General features: G+C 35.6%; 1 protein-coding gene across 1 annotated transcript; it reads right to left on the bottom strand.

The window, feature by feature from the left end:
• Positions 1-6,512: 6,512 nt before the first annotated feature.
• On the bottom strand, positions 6,513-7,097 carry LOC141691133 (secreted RxLR effector protein 161-like). Its single transcript, XM_074495875.1, has one exon. It carries the CDS (start codon positions 7,095-7,097, stop codon positions 6,513-6,515), a length of 585 nt encoding a protein of 194 aa, XP_074351976.1.
• Positions 7,098-16,047: the final 8,950 nt, after the last annotated feature.

Below are 16,047 nucleotides of genomic sequence, written 5' to 3'. Positions count from 1 at the left end.
TGTTTTCTGTTACTTGTGTTCTTTAATTCGATTTGATTGTGATAAACACTGTATTCAACCCCCTTCTACAGTGTGTGTGACCTAACAAAAATATTTTTCATCGATCGAATCGCACGAATGTCAATATATATTAGTGATATAACCAAAATTTCAGATCAAAATAATTTTATTTGGTTTGCCATTTTAACGGTCAAACATCAGTTTGACTAGTACAACTACCTAGTGTTTGGTCCTGAATTAGTATTTCGATTTTTTTAAAATATTTTTTATCGATACAATCATATGGATGTATATATATATATTAGTGATATAACAAAAATTTTAGGTTAAAACAATTTTATCTGGTTTGGCATTTTAAGAGACAAACATCAGTTTGACTAGTACAGCTAACTAGCATCAATTTTATTTTTTAAACAAGTAAAGAAATTTGAAAACTATTTTAACGCATAATTTATTTTTTCAAGAACTAAATTTTTTTTACTTGGATAACTTTTATTCTCTCCCATATTCATAACTTTAAAATATTCACTACAATTTAAATAAGTTTTTTTTATTAAAAATTAAAATTCTAAAAAATCCTAAATACAACCGAATTCCATTGAAATATAACTTCAAAAAAGGCGGGAAACTTCCGTCACATTTTTTTCAAAAATTTTAAAATTATGAGTAATTTTCTCGCCATTTTTAAATATAAAATTTGACCCAAATTGGTTGAATTTAGGAGTGCCAAATAAATAATTTTGTGGAAAAATCCCCTCCACTTTTTTTTTGCGACTAAATTCAACTGAAAAAAAATTTGGTCGAATTTAGGCCGTTTAATTTCAACCATTTTAGTTTCAACCGTTTCCGGTTAAAATTGGTTGTAAATACAACCGTTTAAATATGACCGTTTGAATTCGACCGAGGCCGGTTGAATTTAGCCGTATCCAAAGGATTCGACCGTCTGCGGTCGAATTTAAACTCAGTCGAATTTAAATCAATTATATTTAATCCTATTTTCTTGTACGGATTTAAGATTGACTAAATAACCGCATGCGGCGCAATGCACCGCCAGACATTAGTCCCGACTCCTGACTCCTGAGCATAGCAGGAGTAGTGAATATGTAATTTGTACCCTAGCTAGTCCCCTATATAAAGCGATAATCAGGCAATATTTCAGGGTTCACAAGCATATTCTCAAAATCTCTCGGTAGTTTGTCAAACTCCTCTTGCGCCTCTCCAAAATCTTTCCTCAACCGATTCTAACCGCGACAGCAGCAAGAAAACGGTTATGAATTATGATCATGCCAAACCCTGCTCATTATCCAGAATTATTGAACTGTGTATGTGATTTCATTACCTTGTGGTATGGAGACCGTCAAGAGTCAAGACCATTATGCTGCGTTTAAAGGCTCTCAAAATCTTGGTGACCCAAGAAAGATCTAAATTGTCATGCATACTCAAAACTCTGTCTGGCCTGCTGAGATCGAGGAACGAACACGATGAAAGGGAGAAGCTCGAGCTTGCTTATAAATTCATTAACAGCCTAAGCTTGTCAGACATACAGAGAAACATAAATTACCTAAAAGCTTTGGTGCCCAACCGAACAAGGTACGACTTGTCTCTCGTACCGGAAAGAATAATTTACGTCCTGAGAATCATGGCCAAGATTAGACCGGAGCTCAGGGAGAAGCTAGAGCTTGCTGTCAGTTATATTTACCAGCATAAGGATCAACAACAAGTTTTAAGAATTATTACGTCTCTCAACTAGTTACAACGAATTATTAGTCGACCCTGTTTGCATTATAACAACAATCTAAGTTTTGTATGAGTGTGACGAAGATATGGTTTGGAAGTTCATAATTGTTTTTATCTATTTATTTTTGACTCGATGTATATTTTACGTTAGCGGTCATGATCAGACGTAGATGGAGTGCCAATGCTATCCGAATACAGTTTGACTTATATACCATTGTGCTTCTGCCTTCTGCTGTGTTTATCTTGGATTATGGAGCATCTTCACACCTCTATCCATAATCTACAGATTTTGGATACGTAGTTTGATACATGATACTAGAGAAAAGCATGATTCCATTTAACCAGATTTTGGGGTAAAAAAGGCTTAAATACTTGCTAAAAGCCAAAAGGTCCCGTATTGGCAGACTAGCTTAAAACAAAGTTAGTTTATAACTTTATATCACTTTCACAGTGTGCTATAATTTTTTTTTTTTTGAAAAAAAATAAAGACAAAATATGAAAATATGGGCCATGTTTATAATTATATGTTAGCTATTAGCCCTGACGGTTTGAAACAACTATTTTGAGTAACTGATCGAGTTAACTGTTTAACTAGCTGATTGACTTCAGTTGTTTGAAATAAAACTGTCTGATAAATAGATATTTTAATTAATTTTTTGTATTATATGCCTAAAAATAACTTTTACAAGTAACTTTTTCAAAATTAGTTTTTTCAGATCAAACAACTATTTCAAAAACCTAACTATCAAATACTAATATTTTGAGGTATCTGTTTGATATTTATTATTACTTTAGTGATCCAAATGATACCCCGTTAAGTTTGATGATTAAACTGATAAATGACCTTCAGTTAAGTGACCACTTTGATATTTAACCCAATGTCTAATATGATTCAAAGAGCTGTTGTTTTGTCAAAAATCTAACTTTCAAACAAGTTCATGATTTTATTTTCAATCATGGATCAGAAAGTTTTTCTTGAAGAAAAAGAAAAAGAGCTCTTAAAAATGAGCAACACTATAGAGGTACTAAATTCTGAAATTAAAAAATTTTACCGTGGGTGATATCTTGTGATACCAAGTGAGTTCAGCTATTTAATGTTCCAATAGTTAAAGAGGAGATGGAGGATTTGAATGAAGCTCTAGATGAGGGTTGTAACAACTTGGCAAATGCTTTCATGCAAAATTTTAGTTTTGGTAATGGAGAAGGTGAGCTGCAGTTGCACCGGTCTAAAGTTAGACATGGCTGTTGGGTTGTGTAGTTTGTTAAGCTTTAAGTCTCGAATAGTCACGCAGTATGTTAAAAAATCTGCTTTTGTTGTTGTTAGCCCCAGATTTTCAATGATTGAGTTTCAATCACTACTACAACGGGATTCTTTTGTTTGTAAGAGCGTGTGCTAAACTTGTGTTATGAGCTAAATATTGTGCTAAAATAGCACAGGCTATATAATGTGTTATATATAAAATAAAATACATCATCGTGTATATTTGCCTGCTTAAAAGAGAAAAAACTATTTGTATCTCGACTCCCTTCTAATTTTTCGAATTAAATTACTTCAATTTGTTGGCAATTGTAAAAATTCAAACTGATTTCACAAGACTTGAGCAATTGACAAACGAGGTATTTGAAAACGTGGGATATCAAAAATAATTCATTTATAAAATTAAATACAATTTTTATTTTTTTTAATTAAAATGAACTCCTATTTTTATATAAATAGCACCAAGTTGACCAAAAAATTGATTTAAAATCCAAACCAAACCGAAATAGAAGAAAACCGAAGAAAATCGAATTGGAAAATACCGATCCGAAACCGAAACCGAAAAATAAAAACCAAACCAATTTAAATGACTTGTTTCCGGTTATACGTTCCAGTCGAACCGATAAAAACGGAACCTAACCGGTTATTAATATATACATGTATATATATATATATTTGTGTGTGTTATCGATTATTTATGATTTTTTTAAAATTTATGACTGTATAGTTATTTTATAGTAAACTTTGATGAAATTAATTATTCATAAATTAGCAGAATGCTTTAGAATGAATTCTTTGTAAAACAAACGTACTGCTAGAGTTTTGTGTAAACTAATGCATTATTTAGTCTTAAATTTGGGGTTGCCTCTTGGCACTAATTTACCCCAACTATAAATACCGAATGCCTCATGGCAAGCTTCTTTTTTTTTTATTTATGTTCAATTAATATAGAACACGTAAGTACTATTGGATTATGCAGTTGAATCTATGATTGCAGTGCTAATCTTGTGAAGAATTGTTTTTGTATAAGCCTTCTATTTTGCTGTTATTATTTTTTATATTTGTCGGTTGTGTAATTGAAAACGAATTGATTATAATCGAATAAAAAATTTTTAAACCGAAATTAAAAACCGAATCTAAACCGAAAATTATGATTTTCAATTTTAAAAACCGATAATATATAATTGCGATTTTGATTTTATACAAAAACCGAACCGGCCAATATTCTCCCAATGCCACCAATAAAAGAAATCACTTCATTTGTCAGAAAATTTTTATTTAACACTGCTTGTGAGAATACGTTTGGCAAAAAAAGTCTGATCATTTCAGCAATTTATCTTCATAAGTGAAAGTTAGGTTTCTTGGCTTTCCCATTCTCATTTTTTACTTTCTTAGTTTTTCATTCTGCATTCTGTTATTTGCATTTGCTTCTCTAGACTCTAATCTCTACCTCACTTTAATTTAATTTATTTATATACTTTTCTTATCTATATTTCAATTTTTTAAAATTTTATCTTTTTTATTTATATTTATTTATTAAAATTATTATATTAGTTTTCATTACTTTTTTAAAAATAATTTAAAGGATGATGGGTTGTAATCTTTTAATTTTAATTTTATTTCAACTTGTTCCAATCTAATTCTTTTAACCCGATTGAATAGAAAATGTGACAACTCGGGTCAATCATGATTCTTTCGAAAAAAAGGATCAAATCTCGATTTCAAACTAAGCCAAAGTCTATCGGTCAAATTGCAGCCAATTTGATTACACAACAGGTTGACCACGTGCATCCAAAAGATTATGATTTGTTAACATATATAGTGTATCAAATTTTATCGACGTGGAACGGGGGTGTAACAGTGCATATTCATTTTTTTAAGTAATATATTTGTTTGGTATGTTACTGGTGAAAAATTAAATGGGCCGGATAGATGATTAATTAAATTTGTTTTTAAAATGTGAATTAATTGTAAATTAGTTAAATGTAACTTTGCACCAAAATATATATTTTTATTTTAAATTATATCAATAGGTATATTTATATTTAACATACTACTACTATAAATAAGCTTTTACCCATTTATTATTATACTAATGTTACAAATTTATTGATGCAACTTATGAGGGTGAAAAACTAAAATACCCACAATTTGTGAAGATTTATCCAGAATACCTGTTGACGGGATGTTCCGCCCTTTTTACCCACTGAATATGCATGTGGGGATGCGGATTAAAATTTTAAAAATTTAACAAAAATACGCATATTTTGTTTTTTTTGAATACGTATATTGAACATGCGTATTCTTTGTAAAAGCAAAAGTGAATACGCATGTTCAACATGCATATTCTTTGCTAAATTTTAGAAGGTTAAACACGCATCCCTTAAATATGTATTTCGTGGGTATTTTGGACAGTTCGTATATATTTGAGGTATTTTGGGCAGTTGAAGATGAAAAATTATATATTTCTCCCTCTTTATCATATTGCTTATGACTTTTTATGGTTACACAAAATTCGTGCGTAAACATAATTATTACGTTTTATACATATATAAAATTAAAGTTATACAAGCTAATTTGATAGTTTCACATATTTTTATATAATATTTTCATAAATATCTTATATATTAAATTATTAAACTTTTAATTTGTTTCGACATGTTGAAATTGTTAAATATGGTTTGTAAATTTTTTATGACAATCAATAGATATTTACTTTTTTTACTAAATTACTTTTTTACTAAATCTCATGAAACTAGATTAAAATTTAAATATTTTTAAAAGTTTGAAAATAATTAATTAGGATTTTTTTATAAGTACCTTAAAAATTGATAATATCAAACACAAACTATGATTTGTTGATTTTAATAATATTTAAAATTTTAATATTATAGTGATTTTTGTTAAGTATGACATATTACATTTAATGATATGTAAAAATCCTGAATGTACTTCAATTTTACAACATGTAAAATAAAGTTAATAATCTAGACTAAATTTGAACCAGTCAAATTAAAATCTAGATTAAATATCGAACAAAATCGAGGTATGAGAGAATATGTTACATGGGGGCAAAGAGGTACTTTCCACCATGATTCTATAGTCTATATATATATGTATAGCTATTTGTATGAAGCAAGAAAAGCAAACTCACATGCCTGTAAAAAATTAATTGATTTATTCTGCTAAGCAATACAAACAATATAAGGGAATAACAAGAAAACAACTGATCCTAAAACTACTCGTGCATGACTCCATTACTCCAACTATTTCCTGGATAAACTCTGCACTAGCTGACTTATTCAAACTCCTACAAACTAGATGCTTACTAGATAAAACAGCTGACCAAAATAAAACTAACCGTTACTGAACTAAATGAATGCAGGTATGTTTGAGATTACAATTTCAACAATTTCCCCCTTAAGCTCAAACATCACTTCAAGTTCTTCACCCCCAGAAGTTTTCTCATATTTTCGAACTTGGTCTTTGCCAGTGCTTTTGTCATGATATCTGCTCTCTACTCGTTGCTGCTCACATGCCTCAAGGTTACTTCACCACGCTCCACACACTCCCTAATGAAATGATAACGCACATCTATGTGCTTACTTCTTCCATGGAACATAGGATTTTTCGCTAAATCTATTGCTGACCGGTTATCAATGTATAGAACCAGTGGACCCATTGACTCAGATGTGATTTGGTTTAAGACATTTCTCCGCCATATAGCTTGACAAGCTGCTGTTGTGGCCGCCATAAACTCGGCCTCACATGAGGACAGTGCCACACATCGTTGCTTCTGTGACACCCATGTTATCACACTTTCATTCAGGTAGAACACCATGCCAGCAGTGCTATGCCTGTCATCGAGCTGTCCTCCCAGATCGCTATCAGAAAAACCATTCAACACATTATTGTTACTATTTGCAGAGTAGACCAGACCAAAATGTATGGTTCCTTTCACATATCTCATGATACGTTTTGCAGCAGATAAGTGAATTTTCGTTGGCCTTTCCATGTAACGGCTAACTATTCCCACACAATATGCGATGTCGGGTCTCGTATGAACTAAATATCGAAGCCCCCCGACCATGCTTCTAAACATCGTCGCATCTATTGCTTCCCCTTACTCATCTCGAGTTATTTGTTCCTTCAGATCCCTAGGATAAGTAGTAGGATTGCAATCTGACATGCCTGCCTTCTCAAGAATCTTGTGTGCATACCCGGATTGCTTCAAAATAATTTTTCCATCAGTTTGCTCCACTTCGATGCCCAAGTAGTAGCTCAGTTTTCCTAAATTGCTCATCTGAAACTTCTCATTCATCTCCTGCTTAAATCTTCCAATCATGGCACCACTTGACCCTGTGATTAATAAGTCGTCTACATACACTGCTACAATCAGTATCCCTTCTTGCTCCTTTCTAGTATATACTGCAGGTTCATGAGGACATCTAACAAAACCAAGTGTTTCCAGGCATGTATTTAGTTTAGCATACCATGCCCGTGGGGCTTGTCGAAGATCATAAAGAGCCCTTTTTAATTTATACACCATGTGTTCTTGTCTAGTTATCTTGAACCCCTCCGGTTGATGTACATACACATCTTCCTTTATGTCCCCATTCAAAAAAGCCGTTTTCACATCAAGGTGATGCACTTCCCAATTTTTCTTAGCCACCAATGCCAACAATAATCTCACAGTTTCCATACGAGTTATTGGTGCGTAAACTTCATCAAAATCTACACCATGTTCTTGAGTGTACCCCTTGGCAACGAGTCGTGCCTTGTGCTTGATAATCCTTCCGTTAACATCTTTCTTCAACTTGTAAATCCATTTCAATCCGATTATTTTCTGACCCTGTGGTGGAGTCACCAGTTCTCATGTTTCATTCTCTTCAATTGAATCAATTTCCTGTTTCATTGCTTGCTTCCAGTTCGGATCTCCAGCTGCCTGTCTAAAATTAGCTGGTTCATCCATTCCCATGAGATGAAGTTCCTCACTTAGTTCTATCTCCTCTGTTTGATCATATATTTCAGTGATGGGCCTGGACTTTCTTGGCTCTAAGCTTTCATCATAATTATCCTGACTCAATCTTGTACCAGTTGGCTGTCGTATGGGCGTGTGCACCTGCAACTCATCTTTTCCTCGTGAAACTTCGTCACCAGGCTGATTATTACCCTCCAATTCCTCTATGCTAGACATTGTAAAATGACCTGAGTTGCCCTCTTCATCTCCAGAAGTGAAACTAGACCAAGGTACCGTTTCCTCAAAAACTACGTCGCGATTTACATAGATACGATTTTCCTTAGGATCATATAGGCGGTAACCTTTAGTCCCTGGTTCCTTTCCCAAGTTGATAACTTTCTTGCTTCGATCTTCAAGTTTCTTAATATGATTTCCAGGAACTTTCATGTACGCAGAGCAACCAAAAACTCAAACGTGACTCACATCAGGCTTTCTCTTGTACCACACCTCGTATGGCGTTTGTCCCATGAGTGCACGAGTGGCAACTCTGTTGAGCAGATATACTGCATTTCTAACAGCTTCTCCCCACATTCTCGAAGGTAATTTCAACTCCTTAATACAACTCCTGGCCATTTCTACCACCGTTCTATTGCGCCGTTCCACTACACCATTTTGTTGTGGTGTATATGGCGTTGTATAGTGGCGTTTTATCCCAGCACCCTCACAATACTCCTTGAATTCATTTGATGTGAATTCTCCTCCTCTGTCACTTATAACCACCTTGATGTCTTTCCTGGAATCTTTCTCTACTTGTGCACGAAAAATCTTAAATGCTTTCAAGGCTTTATCTTTGTTCTTAAGGAAATAAACCCACATATAACGACTATAGTCATCTACCAATAAAAAGAAGTACTTGTACCCTGATGCTGTTTCTGGTGTGATTGGACCACATAGATCTCCATGAATAAGTTCAAGAACCTTACCCGTTTCATAGCTTGTTTTGGAGGGAAACTTCTGTTGTAAATCTCACTAACAAATATAGCAACATAGAAGCAAGTGTATAAAGAATTTAGCAAGTTTAGGCCAAGACCACAGTTAACAAAAAAAAACATGCAGGTAAACAAAATCAGTAACTGAAATAACGAAGAGAGAAAGAAAGATGTACCCGAAACCATAGCTTTTAACAGTGACTGAAATAAAGGTTCACAGATACAAAATGCCAAGAAAATGATCACAGCTGAGTCATCAGGCCTTGCTCGAAGTCCTGGCTGCTCTTGAAGAGAATATTGCCCCTACCTGCTGTGTTTGGGATGCGTACAATATCTCCACCATGATAAAACAGCCCGGAGTTTATGTTAACAGCAGTAACAAAAGCTCCACTTCGACCAGCACCTCAGTCGCCGGAAAATATCAGCACTTCAGGACTTTTGGGAGAGAAATGCAGAGAGGTTGAAGAGAAGAGAAGAGAATGTCGTGTGTATATATCTTATACATTCAGTTTAGCCTCTATCTATAGGAGAGGAAAAATGAAACTGTCAATACACTTAATGTCTGAATTAAACTGCTGCATTAATGAAAAAATCAAAATTGATCAGATTTTGAATTTAAATTATTTGTAACAGCTTTTCACATTAACACCCACATTATTATCAGAACTTAAGTCATTTCTGATATGATATCAGAACTTAAGTTAAGTTCTGAGATATCATATCAGAAATATCAGAACTTAAGTTCTGATTTTATTCATCAGTTACAGATCAGATTATATTATAAATTAACTCTCAAATAAATAAAATCCTCGCCCAAGTCGCCTCGCGTACGTGAGACGCCGAGACATTCGCCCAAATCGCCCTTCGACCCGACCCGGTGCGGTGCGGTGCGGTGCGTGGCGGGGCGCGCGCGTGTGTGTGTGCGCGCGTGAAGCACACACCAACACAATGGACCATTACACACCTTAGTAGTTGTATACTACTCATGTGGGTAATACCATATAAAGCACACACCCTCCTTTATTTATTTCAATGTGGGACAAACATTCTCAAATTTTTCCAAGCTTTTCCAAGCTACTTTCAACTCTCATTTCATATGGATTTCATTAAGAAAATTCTTAAAACCATACATGAAAATTTAAGTTCAAATATCATTGAACAATTTTCAATCATTAGATTTTAGGATTAACATCAAGAACATAATTAAATTAAGCTCTAAAATCCTAATTTTCTAACAATCCCCCACAAATCCATACAGAAATGTGATCAATTTCCCATCATGACTTGTTTTTCAGAGTCGGTACCCTTCCGGGTTTGAACCCTCCTAATTCCTCTACTTCAATGGCTATCGGACTCAGATGGAATATTTCACCTTGAATCTTAATCCGTTTAGTATAACCATATTCCATAGACGACTACAAGTCAAAGGTTATGGTGCCAATCTACGGCTTTGAGACATTAATGGTCATGTCTCGATCCTGTTCATCAAATGCTTCAAGGATTAACCCTATCCTCTAATTGCGACCACACAATTACATTCGCTTAGCTGGGCATCTCCAGAGATATACTGCCTCTATCTCGTCAAATGACTTGATCCCATTCAGAGTTTTAACACTCTTGCTTTTCTGGCAGTGTCAGTACCTTCTAGGTTTACAGGGGATAGACTCAGATACTATAATATCATCTATGTAGCAAAGGTACTACCAACTCATCCTTACAGCTTGTTATTACCAATTGAATACACTTCGAGGGATCTCCTCTCATGTGTATTGGGTTCCCACTGTTGATGAATTATGATGGGTTGACAATCCCATCCCCAACCTTGACTTAAGGACCACTGCAGGTTCCAGTCCTTTAGTAAGAGGATCAACTATATTATTCTGAGTTCCTATGAACTCTATAGCTATGATCCTATCAGTCACTAAACCCCTTATATACTTGAGTCTAACTTGGATGTGTCTCTTAGTTTTAGCATTATGCTTTTTACTGCTAATCTTGTCGATAGTTATTTGACTATCACAGTGAATAGCAATAGCAGGAAGCGGTCTGCTTACTATAGGTATTGCAGACATAAGTCCGTGTAACCATTCAGCCTCCGTCCATGTGGCGTCAAGTGCACACAACTCAGCCTCAAAAGTAGACCGAGTAACTATAGTCTGTCTGCTTGACTTCCAGGATATTGCTCCACCAGCCAAGGTGAACACGTATCCAGTCACTCCATTGGAACCAGACTTCTTAGCTATCCAACTTGTATCACTGTACCCTTCAAGCACACCAGGAAATCTCCTGTAGTGTAAACTAAGGTACATTGTGCCTTTTAGATATCTAAGTACTCTATCAAGAGCATCCCAATGAGTTCTGTTTGGACAGCTTGTATATCTAGCCAATTTAGACACAGAATATGAAATATCTGGTCTAGTGCAGTTAGCAAGATAGTGCAAGCTCCCAATAATCTGAGAATACCTTAACTGAGACACAGGCACTCCTGAAGTATTCTTGACAAGGGAAACTTTCGAATCATGAGGTGTACTAGCGATTCTACACTGTGAATAAACATATTTCTCAAGTATAGATTTCTCTATATAATGAGATTGAGTCAAGGTTATTCCTTCAGTGGACTGAATCAGTTTGATTCCAAGAATCACACTTGCCTCACCCATATCCTTCATTTCAAAATGCCTTTTCAAGAATTCTTTAGTCTCGTTAATAATCTCAATATTGGTTCCAAACAATAAAATGTCATCCATATATAGGCACAAAATAACACACTCATTACCTTTAACTTTAGTGTAGACACACTTATCACTTTCATTAATCTTATAACTGAAAGGCAATATAGTTTCATCAAACTTTTTATGCCAATCTCTGGGAGCTTGTTTCAAGCCATAGATGGACTTGATCAACTTACATACTTTCCTTTCATTGCCTGATGCAACAAATCCATCAGGCTGATCCATATAAATCTCTTCTTCAAGTTCACCATGAAGAAAAGCCATCTTTACATCCATCTGATGGATGATAAGACCATGGACTGAAGCCAATGCTATAAGCATTCGGATTGTTACCATTCTTGTAACCGGAGAGTATGTATCAAAATAATCAATTCCTTCCTTTTGCTTAAAACCCTTAGCTACCAATCTAGCTTTGTACTTATCTATTGAGCCGTCAGGGTTCAACTTCCTTTTAAAGACCCATTTGCACCCAATAGTAGAACACTCAGGAGGGAGATCAACCAACTCCCATGTTCCATTAGAAACAATAGAGTCAATTTCACTCTTGACAGCGCCCTTCCAGTGCCTTGACTCAGAAGAATCCATAGCTTGCCGGAAAGTTAAAGGTTCGTCCTCGATATTGTAAGTGATGAAATCACCTCCAAAATCCTTGACTACCTTTGCACGCTTACTTCTCCTTGGTTCCTCTAGTTCCTTAGGACTAGAGCTACTACTAGGTTCCGCCCCCACATTTGTCATCTTTTCCACATGATCAGGAATAGAACTTGATGTGTGAGTAGGATCTTCCTCAGAAGTCATTTCAGGTATTCCAGTCTTCATAGGGTAGACATCCTCAAAGAATGTCGCATCTCGAAATTCAACTATCGTGTTTGCCACTATATCATCTATGTCAGATTTTAACACTAAAAATCTCATAGCTGTAGTGGTTTCAAGATAGCCCAGAAAGATACAGTCAACAGTCTTTGGACCTAGTTTCTTTCTCTTGTGTTCAGGAACAAGCACCTTAGCAAGGCACCCCCACACACGAAGATACTTAAGACTAGTCATCCTGCCTTTCCATAACTCCAAGGGTGTTTTATCCATGTGTTTCAGAGGGACTCTATTCAAAATATGGCAAGCCGTATTTAGAGCCTCCCCCCACATGTATTTAGGCAACCCAGAGTTAATAAGCATACTATTAATCATATCTTTAAATGTTCTGTTCTTTCACTCAGCAACCCCATTAGACTCTGGTGTGTATGGTGGAGTAACTTCATGAACTATACCATTGTTTGCACAAAATTCATTAAAAACATTACTCGTATACTCACCACCTCTATCAGATCTCAACCTTTTAAGTAACTTACTAGTTTGTTTTTCTACTTCAGTTTTATATATAATGAATTTACTAAGTGCTTCATCCTTATGTCTAAGTAAATAAACATAACAGTATCTACTACTATCATCTATAAAAGTAATGAAGTATCTAAACTGGTCCTTGGTCAACACACCACCAAATTCACAAATATCAGTGTGTACTAAATCTAACAAGTCTGAATCCCTAACAACGTTATGAAAAGGTTTCCTTATCTGTTTAGCAGACACACATACTTGACATTTAGAATTCTTTTCTATGGTATATTTTGGAATCAACTCTAAGTTCATCATGTTCTTAAGAGCACCAAAGTTTAAATGACCTAGTCTAGCATGCCATATATTTGAGGATTCAATACAGTTAACAGTAGGAATAACATTATTATTCAAATTTCCCAAAACGGGATCCGCATTAATAACAAATAAACCATTTAACAAGTAACCCTTGCCAAAGAACGTACCAGTGTGAATAAGAACTACTTTATTACACTTGAACGAAATTTCAAAACCACTAGAAACTAAACAGCTTCCACTTATTATATTTCTACGCATGTTGGGAACATGATGCACTCTCGTCAGAGATAGAATACGTCCTGAAGGGAACTTCAGATCCACGTTTCCAACTCCATGTACTTGAGCAGCACTAGCATTCCCCATCTTCACAGTCAGGCTATGACTCTGTTGATAAGATACAAATAAACTAATATCAGCACAAATATGTACATTAGCTCCAGTATCTATCAACCATTCATTTGACAGATAGGTATAAAATATTACAGGGTTGTAGGATACATACCGGTCAACGTCGGTTTCAGAAGCCGTAGCCTCACCAACAACCATGTTCACTACAGGCCCACTTGCGGTTCCAAGCACAACATTCGCTTGCGCTACCTCGGTTTTCTTCACTTTCTTCGTAGGGCAGTCCTTACTCCAATGCCCAACCTGCCCACAAGACCAACATGGTTTGTTTGCCTTGAGTTTCTTGGCCTTGTCCTTGTCACTCTTAGGTTTATTACTATTAGCTTTCTTAGCAAAAGCCTTCCTCTTTTGTCCTACAGTTGCTATGTTTACCTTCGAGGTACCGTGTTCAGTTGGCATCACATGTCCCTATTTGGACTTGTGTTGTTCTTGCACCGAGATGTCCAGCATAAGGTTGGTCCAGGTGATCTCTCCTTTCTGTCTTTTCAGGGAGAGAGAGAACTCTTCCCAAGACTTCGGGAGTTTTTCAATCACACTCATCACCTTGAACTTCTCCGGGAGATTCATTCCAGACTCCTTCAAAGCATGCACTATCATCTCGAACTCATGCACCTGCTCAGTCATGGACTTATTGTCCACCAGCTTGAACTCGAGGAACCTTGCCACAGAATACTTTTCTAGACCTTGTGAGTCAGTATTATGTGTCTGGTCCAGCTTCTCCCATAAGAGTTTTGCAGAGTAGGCATCAGAAGAATAGACATCAAACAAAGTATTTGTTAGTGCCGCCAGAATGGCCGCCCTAGCCACTCCATCCTTCTCAGCCCACTTCGCAAAAGCCTTAACTGTGTCAGCCTTCTCTTGATCCACTTCTGGTTTCTCATATTCCACAACCGGCCACAGACCCTTTATAGTCAACCACAACTTCATCCTTTTCTGCCAGCGAGAAAAGCCAATGCCACCGTTGAATTTCTCCAGTAAACCGGTTAGTTCAACAGCTTGTGGGAAACTATAGGTGGTCCAATCAATGGCCCCAGCAGTTGCACCCGAACTGCTACCACCACCAACGATAACCTCACTTTCGTTAACCATTATGCTAATGTATTATATATACTATATTCTCTTCAAGAATGTTGTAAATCTCACTAACAAATATAGCAACATAGAAGCAAGTGTATAAAGAATTTAGCAAGTTTAGGCCAAGACCACAGTTAACAAAACAAAACATGCAGGTAAACAAAATCAGTAACTGAAATAACGAAGAGAGAAAGAAAGATGTACCCGAAACCATAGCTTTTAACAGTGACTGAAATAAAGGTTCACAGATACAAAATGCCAAGAAAATGATCACAGCTGAGTCACCAGGCCTTGCTCGAAGTCCTGACTGCTCTTGAAGAGAATATTGCCCCTACCTGCTGCGTTTGGGATGCGCACAATATCTCCACCAGGATAAAACAGCTCGGAGTTTATGTTAACAGCAGTAACAAAAGCTCCACTTAGACCAGCACCTCAGTCGCCGGAAAATATCAGCACTTCAGGACTTTTGGGAGAGAAATGCAGAGAGGTTGAAGAGAAGAGAAGAGAATGTCGTGTGTATATATCTTATACATTCAGTTTAGCCTCTATTTATAGGAGAGGAAAAATGAAACTTTCAATACACTTAATGTCTGAATTAAACTGCTGCATTAATGAAAAATCAAAACTGATCAGATTTTGGATTTAAATTATTTGTAACACCCACATTATTATCAGAACTTAAGTCATTTCTGATCTGATATCAGAACTTAAGTTAAGTTTTGATATCAGAATTTAAGTCATTTCTGATCTGATATCTCCAAATCGCCCTTCGACCCGACCCGGGGCGGTGCGTGGCGCGCGTGTGTGCGTAAAGCACACAACAACACAATGGACCATCACACACCTTAGTAGTTGTATATTACTCATGTGGGTAATACCATATAAAACACACACCCTCCTTTATTTATTTCAATGTGGGACAAATATTCTCAAAATTTTCCAAGCTTTTCCAAGCTACTTTCAACTCTCATTTCATATGGATTTCATTAAGAAAATTCTTAAAACCATACATGAAAATTTAAGTTCAAATATCATTGAATAATTTTCAATCATTAGATTTTAGGATTAACATCAAAAACATAATTAAATTAAACTCTAAAATCCTAATTTTCTAACAACTTCTTCCTTACTTGTTTAGCCATAAGACATCCCTCACACACCTTCTCTGGCTGACTTATCTTTGGCATCCCTTTCACCATTCTCTCTTTGGACATCATCTGCAGCGCTTGATAGTTTACGTGTCCA

Source organism: Apium graveolens, chromosome 10 (genome assembly GCF_009905375.1).
Source record: "Apium graveolens cultivar Ventura chromosome 10, ASM990537v1, whole genome shotgun sequence".
Classification (NCBI taxonomy): domain Eukaryota; kingdom Viridiplantae; phylum Streptophyta; class Magnoliopsida; order Apiales; family Apiaceae; genus Apium; species Apium graveolens.
The sequence above is the reverse complement of the archived record's forward strand: the minus strand, read 5'-3'. Positions and strand labels throughout refer to the sequence as shown.